General features: G+C 41.3%; 1 protein-coding gene across 3 annotated transcripts; it reads right to left on the reverse strand.

Moving 5' to 3' along the window:
* Positions 1-5,176: 5,176 nt before the first annotated feature.
* Positions 5,177-8,914, reverse strand: LOC115011169 (A-agglutinin anchorage subunit-like). 3 transcript variants are annotated; one of them, XM_029436189.1, is made up of 8 exons: positions 8,829-8,914; positions 7,980-8,325; positions 7,475-7,663; positions 7,304-7,402; positions 6,796-6,833; positions 6,574-6,708; positions 5,989-6,221; positions 5,177-5,235 (listed from the first exon to the last, which is right to left on the reverse strand). In XM_029436189.1, the coding sequence occupies exons 2-7, from the start codon at positions 8,314-8,316 to the stop codon at positions 6,024-6,026; spliced, it is 996 nt and encodes a 331-aa protein (XP_029292049.1). In that variant the 5' UTR covers positions 8,317-8,325; positions 8,829-8,914; the 3' UTR covers positions 5,177-5,235; positions 5,989-6,023. The 3 variants fall into 3 exon arrangements, with proteins under 3 accessions (XP_029292049.1, XP_029292050.1, XP_029292048.1); XM_029436190.1 differs by lacking the exon at positions 5,177-5,235 and having other exon boundaries at positions 5,427-6,221; positions 7,475-7,542; positions 7,591-7,663; XM_029436188.1 differs by lacking the exon at positions 5,177-5,235 and having other exon boundaries at positions 5,427-6,221.

The following is an 8,914-nucleotide window of genomic DNA, read 5'->3' on the forward strand; positions in this document are numbered from 1 at the left end:
AGGGGCCGTACTCCTCCAAACTGATAAACAAGGGATTCAATGTCCAGTTAGCTTCTTGTCCAAAAAGTTCAACTCCTGCCAGCTGAATTACTCAGTGATAGAAAAAGAAACACTGGCAATGATCTTGGCTTTGCGGCACTTCCAAGGTTGCAGAGTCTGGAGAAGGAGTGTTAAGTTGTGTTTGGTAGGGGGGTTGTTTCGGCCAAGCACCTTTTAGAAAAATAATAATGTGTGGTTAGTTGTTGGTAGGGTCCAGGGTAGGAACACTGTCTTATGGGGAGGGAGTGTGACGGCCTCAGAGGTGGCCTTGTCCTTCCCATGTTGTGTGCTTAACCTGTGTTTCAGGAGGTTGATTGGTGGAGCTGAGACCTCGTCATCTCATCACTGATTCAGCACACCTGAGCAGGCTGGGCTCAGGCTATAAAGAGACCTGCAAGATCTTCTCTGTCTCTTCCCTCTGGCCTGCTATTTGTATTGTGCTTGTGCTTTGTGTATTTTACTTAAATTAAACTAAACCATATAGAAAAGTTATTTGATTGTGTGGTCTCCCGCCTTGTCACCTCCTCTCGAGCCAGGTCATGACTATGTATATAGAGAGATATATATTTGTATCTCTATATATATTTATAGATATAGATATAGATATATGTATAGATATATGTATATATATATATATATATATATATATATATATATATATATATATATATATATATATATATATATATATATATATATATGTGTGTATATATTTTAGTTTAACTATAGGTGTATATTTTAGTTTAACTATAGGTATATAATTTATTGGGATTAATTCAGTCGTGATGTTTGTGAATCTGGCTGCATCACCACCAGGTGGCGCCATCGAGTAAACACGGAGGTGTTTGGACCAGAAGAACTCAACTCTCTCACTCATTCATACATCCAGTCACAGAGCAACACAAGCATTCACCTGATGAATGTCCAATATTCATTCTCCTTTTATATAATAACAAAACAATAAGATCAATGTTTTGTATAATAACATGGTGAACGTTAAACCTGCTAAATATCAGCATGTTAGCATGTAAGCATGAGCCTGTTAGCATGCTGACATTAAATACAGCCTCACAGAGCTGGTAGTGAGGCTATAGAGCACATGTCATGCTCAAGGCCCCCCCGCCAAATCCAGCCCCTCGCAAATTTTGATCTGGCTTCCACATCAAGTTAGGATTTCAATACATTTAGGCCCACCTCTTTGTAGCTGAAGAACAACTGATGACAGAAGATGTCAGGTGGCTGGATATTGGCCGATCTATGTGGCTAAATAGCATGCCAACATTGATGTTATTTTTAGTTTGAATTTGAATTTCTAGGGTTTTATCTACAGATGCTTGAAGAACTCTAGGCTGTATGGGACATGTGAACTACATGATCAAAGATCTGTTTCTTTGTTTTGTTTTTATTGTTAACTGTCTCTGTAAAAACAACTATTCCTCAGGGGGAAAGCACACAGGAGAAGCTACCCTTCAGGGCAGCATAAAGCTGGTGATATTTTTATTTTATTTTATTGTAAACAAATTCCATTAAAAGACTAAAATCAACCATCTGTCTCTCAAAACTTTGGTTTCTACTGAATATGTAAATATAAAAAGGAAACGTCTCACTAATGTAGTTACCATTTTCTGGTTTTAGCTTCTCAGATATGAGGACTTGAAAATGTTTTAGACAGTTGGTCAAACACAACAAGCAATTTCAATACAGGGACATTTAAAATGGACATTGTTTCAAAATTATCTATTTTATTGATAAAATAAATAATCCAAGAGAAAATAATCTGCAGATTAACGGATAATAAAATTATATTATTAGCTGCAGTCCTCATGTAGAGGAAGCTGTGACGTGTTATACACGAGTTCTGTTAGTTTTATTTTTGTACTGATCTGGTAAATGTCCACAGCTGCTGTTTATAGTGTCGTCGTTACACGACAGGACAGTTTGCTATTCAACTCAACACTGGAGGAAATCAATGGATGAAAATATTTAATGAAATGTTTTGTAAATGATGACCATATACTGTGTAAACTTCCAATGTTCAATGTCAAGTTTATTTTCATTAACATATGTAAATGACTGTTTCTGAAGTTATTGTCTTTCACCTCAAACGGATCCTGAAGTCCCCAGCTGAGCGCCGCTACGTTGGAGTTCACCCCGGTGGACGAGAGGGTCGCCTCCCTACGCCTTCGGGTTATAGGGAACTAAAGAAGGTTATCGGGCGGTGGAAGGAGCACTTTGAGGAACTCCTGAATCCGACTGACACGCACTCTATGGTAGAGGCAGAGCTAGAAGCTGATGGGGGATAATAATAATAATAATAATAATAATAATAATAATAATAATAATAATAATAATAATAATAATAATACATTTTACTTATAAGCGCACTTTTCATTTGCGTAAACAAAACTCAAAGTGCTACAGAGTAAAAACGATGAGCAAAATATACATTTAAAAAATAAAATAAAAACATTTGATAGACAGACAAGACAACACTTTAAAATGGTTAAAGTCTAGCAAAACGCTCTGTTAAAAAAGATACGTTTTTAGGCCTGTTTTAAAAGCATCCACAGTCTGTGGCGGTGTGATGTGTTCGTACTTTCACACTCTCATCAGGATCCTAGCAGTGCTGTTCTGGATGTATTGCAGCATCTGGATGTTTTTGCTAGGAATCCCGGTGAGAAGTGCGTTGCAGTAGTCAAGTCTGGAGGAGACAAATGCGTGGACAAGCTTTTCAGCATCTGACAGAGAGAGTGTGGGGCGGAGGTTGGCAATATTTTTGAGGTGGTAAAAGGAGTTCTTGCATGTTTGTCTGATGTGGGCCTCAAAGGTCAGGTGAGGATCCGTTTTAACACCCAGATTGGTGACTGTTGATGAGAGTGGAATGTTCTGACCGGAGAAGGTGATGCAGGTTATGGAGAAGGACTGGACCTGATGTGGGGTACTAGAAGGGCTTCGGTTTTAGTGCTGTTTAATTGGAGGAAATTGTGCTTCATCCACGCCTCTATCTCCTCCAGGCAGGTGGTTAATGTGGATTATGGCAGAGGTGCAGAGGGGGTTGGGTTAGTGCTGATGTAGAGTTGTGTGTCATCAGCATAGCAATGCAATGATATTTCATGCCTGTTGATGACACGACCAAGGGGGGGACTTGTAGATGGTGAAAAGAGTGGGGCCGAGGACAGATCCTTGAGGGACACCACAGATGACAGAGTGTGTTTGTGATCTTGACACTCCCAAGGTGATATGCTCAGACCTCCCAGTGAGATATGAGGTGAACCAGTTTAGGGCCGAGTGAGAGAGTCCGATTGTGGAGTGAAGACGGTTGAGGAGGATGTCATGATCAACGGTATCAAATGCAACTGTTAGATCAAAGAGGATGAGGAGAGATGGAGATCTGCCGTCATCTGTCATCAGCAGATCGTTGGTGACCCTAACCAGGGCAGTTTCTGTACTGTGGCCACGGCGAAAACCAGACTGGAATTTTTCAAAGAGGTTATTGAAGTTGAAATGGTCCTGAATCTGAGTGGCAACTACTTTTTCCAGCACCTTGGTTAGAAATGGCAGGTTGGAGATGGGTCTGTAGTTGGCAAGGACATCTGGGCCTAAGGTGGGTTTTTTGAGGAGTGGTTTGATGACAGCAGTTTTTTAAAGGGAATGGAACATGACCAGACTGGAGGGAGTGGTTTATCACTGTAGTGATGAGGGGACTTATGGCACAAATGTTAGATTTGACCAGGGCTGTGGGAAAGGGGTCCAGGGCACAGGTGGAGGGTTTCGTCTTTTTGATGATGGCCTCAACCTCTTGCTGCGAGATGTCAGTGAAGGGGCAAAGAGGCTGGGTAGGTCCGGGCTGGGGGTTGACAGTCGGGACTGGCAGAGCAGTGGAATTGGAGAGGAGAGATTTGTGGTATCTACTTTTTTTCTGAAAAATGCGATGAAATTGTCACACTGCTCCTCTGTGGTGTCTTGGTGTAAGGGAGTTTGAGATTTGAGGAGATGATTTACTGTGGAAAAAAGTTGCTTGGAGTTGCCAGGGCTATTGTTGATGATGTTGGAGTAGAAAAGTGACCGTGTGTCTCTGAGGGACTTTGCGTAGGCCTTTTGGTGGTCTCGGTATGCCTGTCTGTGAACAGTGAGTCCTGAAGGGGGTGTCAACGTGAATATTTATATCTCCAAGTATTATAATATTTCCAGAAGTAGTGCAGAGAGTAGTTAGAAGGTCGTGCATCTCTGGGATGAAAGCTGAGTTGGGTTTCGGTGGTCGGTAGATGAGAAGTATTGTCAGGGTGAAGGGTGGTTTGCATTTAAATCCAAGGCATTCAAATGAGGATAGTACAGGCAGAAGCAAAGGGGACAGTTTCAGTTATTTTCTGTGTATTATTGCTAAGCCGCCACCACGACCAGTGCTGCCAGTGATTATCGTCAATTTCCCTGATGGAAGTCACTGAGGTAGTCAAACAACTCCACAGTGGCAAAGCCGCAGGGGTTGATGAGATCCGTCCAGAAATGCTGAAGGCTTTGGGTGTTGAGGGGCTGTCTTGGTTGACACACCTCGTTAACATTGCGTGGAAGTCTATGACAGTGCCTAAGGGGTGGCAGACCAGGGTGGTGGTTCCCCTATTCAAAAAGAGGGACTAGAGAGTGTGTGCCAACTACAGGGGCATCACACTTCTCAGCCTCCCTGGTAAAGTCTACTCCAAGGTGCTGGAAAGGAGGGTTTGGCCGATAGTTGAACCTCTGATTGAAGAGGAATAATGCGGATTCCGTCCTGGTCGTGGAACAACGGACCAACTCTTAACTCTCGCAAGGATCCTGGAGGGGGCCTGGGAGTACACCCATCTGGTCTACATGTGTTTTGTGGATCTGGAGAAGGTGTATGACCGGGTCCCCCGGGTGATACTGTGGGAGGTGCTGCGGGTGTATGGGGTGAGTGGGTCACTTCTGAGGGCCATCCAATCCCTGTACGTCCAAAGCGAGAGTTGTGTCCGGATACTCGGCAATAAATCGGACTCGTTCCCAGTGAATGTTGGCCTCCGCCAGGGCTGCACTTTATCACCAATCCTGTTTGTGATTTTCACGGACAGGATATCGAGGCGTAGTCGTGGAGGAGAGGGGATGCAGTTCGGTGGCCTGGCATCGCTGCTCTTTGCAGATGATGTGGTCCTTAGGGCATCATCGGTCTGTAACCTTCAACAGTCACTGGATCGGTTCACAGCCGAGTGTGAAGCGGTTGGGATGAGGATCAGATAAGCGGTAGACGATGGATGGATGGATAAACAAGATTCAGAATTTAGTTTTTTTCATTGACAAGTATTTTTACACATTCAAGTCATTTGTCTGGATGATTTGGTGCATAACAATTAACACAGAGATGAGAGAGAGACGTAATATAAGAAAAACAGAAATACTTCATAATGTATATATGTATGTTTGTACATATTATATTATGACATTTTATTTATTTTTTTACAGGTTTTAAGACATTTTCTATGACATAACTTATATATAAAATATTATATAGCATAGTATACATTTCCTTCTACAATTACAGATTTGCATTTATTTTCACTTCTTTTATTTAAACCTCACATGTTGAATTATTTTTATGTTATTCTTCTTTGAGCACTCTCAAGCTGTAAAATATCAACCAAGTGTTTGTCTTCCATTCATAATTATCGTTTTTACATTTTAAGACATAATACATTACAGTTAATTTAGCTGACTTACAATAAGTGCAAAATACACAGTTACAGTTTGCTATTCAACACAAAACTGGAGATTAGTGGATAACAAAATATTTATAAATGTTCTTTGTAAAAGATGAAGACTTTATACTGTTTAATCTGCCAATGTTCAAGTCATGTCAAGTTTATTTTCATTAAAATATGTAAATTACAGCTTCTGTTCTAGTCATTCTTAGACAGTGTGAACCCCAAAGTATAAGACAAATACCTTTCAGTAAGTTATAACTTGTACCGGCGTTGACGCTACAGCTCATGTGAAGTAACAGTAGAGTACAGAGGAGGTGAAGCGTCTTCTGCGGGGCTAACGTCCGAACTCGCCCCTACCCGAGGAACAGAGTAGACGATGTAATCTGCGTCACCACAGGGGGCGCTGTGGAGCGAGGTCGCCGTCCTGTTGGAAAGACTCACCTCAGAGTAGGTGACTATACTCGAGTCTTCAGTCTGAGAACAAAGAAAACTTCATCAGTTGCGTTGGATTGTGAGATGTTGAGCCTGTTTTGTCACATGAGCATCATTTCAGTGTACCGCTTCATGTAAAGTGTTTACAGCTTTCTATCTCCAAATGTCATTTTTAATGTTAAACTTATGTTACACTGGCATAGTTCCGGTTTCCTTTCCATATTTGGGGACATGTCCCCCAATCTAAAATATTTCCTCTGCTGTAAAATAATATTTAAAAGAAACTCCATTTGTCTCAGGACACGTCCCGAAGCCTGAATCCAAACAAAGAAGACAACTGAACAATTAAAAAGCTCATTTTAATACTAAAGATCCGAACACACTCTCGACTTACGTTCTCCTGAGAAGTGGCTGCAGTGGCTAAACTGTACTCGTCTGTGGTCTCGACTCCATTTGGTTTGATGTGTTCGATGTGAGAGTAAACTGTAGACATTTCTATACTTCTGATCTCCTCATACACTTGGTCGGCCTGCAGGAAGAAAAAAACAGGTTTGTTTTAGTATTAATTTCACAAACATCAATAATGCTGAGATGTCCCAGATTTACTCAAACACACCTCTACGAAAACTTCATACTCAGTTTCCTCAGGAGGTTCTGTAACAAAAGAAAGAGCAGGTCAAAGACAACTTTTAAAGATTCCTCTTGAAGAGAGTCACCAATGTGGCTCTCTGGACCGACCGTGTTCAGTGAGTGACGGAGAGACACGAACACGACTGAGCTGTGAACCGACCTGTGTGAGACTTTAACCCCTGATCACTGATCCACGTTGTTTGTCCAGAAAACTTCAACTTGACTGCTTACGTTTGATCTTTTCTCAAAATGTAGAGTTTATCCCAGTGTCTGAATCCTCTCTATTCATGACACTTCAGTTCCACAGTCTATACAACGGCCTTTTTAAAAACTAATTGAAATTAGAGTTAGATTTAGATGCATATTGATGAGATGATAGCAGCTTTAAGTCTTGTCTATATAGTATGTAAATTGTTATGACGTCACAGTTATAGCAGTTATAACTTTTGTGTGCGTGTGCGTGTGCATGTGTGCATGTGTGTGTGTAGCCTCACCTTCAGGTTTACTGGCCCTCTTCCAGCAGAATATCAGCAAGGCTACTGATAACACGATGAATATGACGACCAGAGTCAGACTCATATACAGCACCACGCCTGTGGTGAGCAGAAGAAGAAGTTTGTTTTACACTTCCTGGTCCTTACATACAATCAACAAACTAAATGTACCTGGACCAGCTGAGGTTGTCTGTTGCTGTTGAGTCTGCTTGGAGGCTCCAGAGGAGGACGATGAAGATGTGGAGCTTAAACTCTGAGTTGTCGTCAGTGTGGAGGCTGATGAAGATGTGGAGCTTAAACTCTGAGTTGTCGTCAGTGTGGAGGCTGATGGGGCTGGTGTTGGTTTTGCAGAGGTTACAGCTGTGACACACAAAAGAACAAAGAACACAAAGAACTCTGAAGTAACATTTCATTGAAATAACACAAATGTTTCTGCAAAAGTATCCGTGCATTTCTAATCATACAGCTAATGTGCTTGGTGCAACAGTATTCACATGAACTGAAGGGTGTGACAGTTTATCAGGTATTTCACAGAGGAACTTCTGAACTTCCTCTTTTAAAGGAGCATTTATCAGTGTTCACAATGATCTAAATATAATTGTTACATTAAACTTATTGGGTTATTTGAAGCAGCTGTCAGGGAACGGTTTATTCTAAGACTCCCAATAAAACTCACCATCAACTCTGATCTCAAACCCCTGGTATGAAGAGAAGGAGAAAGTTCTGACCAAACCACATCCGTACCGTCCTGCGTCAGATGTAGTCAGCTTTGTGATGCTCACATACATAATGTCATCAGAAAATATATTCATTCTTTTATACACGAGGCTGTATCTCCCTCTCTGAGCTGTGTCATCAGTTGTTTCAACCAGAATGTTTCCTTCCTCACAGTTTCCCTTACAGAACCTCTTCCTTAGTCCAAGGCAGAGAGAAGGAGCATGAAACTGTGATGTTCCCTCCTTCAGTTCCTGTACGGACAGGGTTTTGTGCATTGATGAGACCAGTGTCTCCATCCCACAGTGCTGTTGGAAAGATGACCAATCAATAGTTACCATCTTTGTGTCAGATACTGCAGTCTGATTTATTCCACATAGATCATTTATAGATGCACAGACTCATACTGCCCCGTTCTCCCAGTCTGTGACGAAGGCGGAACAATTTAATTCAACAGCAATTTGATTTGATGAGATAAACAATTATTTATTCTGAGGGAAACTGCGGCGCAAAAGTTGCAATACAAAGAGGGCAAATATAAAAAATATAACAAAGAAATAAGGTGCTTATCCAAAATATGAACAATATGTCGGAGATAATGTTCAGTGAGTGGGTTCATCATTTCAAAATGAACCCCGACAGGGCGAGCAGGACTCGGGTGTTGAATCATTAATTTCGCAATAATTTCATGAATGTCTCATCAAGAGGTGACAAAACAGAGAAACTGTTTCACCATCTGCTGCAAAGTTTATCTGACCGATTATAACTTAAAAAATAAGTAAGAGAAATAAAGAAATAGTAAGAGACTCACCGAGGAAGGAGAAGCAGATCAAACTGTGATGGAGGTTCATGTTTTAACGCTGCCTCTCTTCCGTCTTCACTGGCAAATGAGGAACT

The sequence above is a fragment of the Cottoperca gobio genome, chromosome 7 (assembly GCF_900634415.1).
Source record: "Cottoperca gobio chromosome 7, fCotGob3.1, whole genome shotgun sequence".
Classification (NCBI taxonomy): Eukaryota; Metazoa; Chordata; class Actinopteri; order Perciformes; family Bovichtidae; genus Cottoperca; species Cottoperca gobio.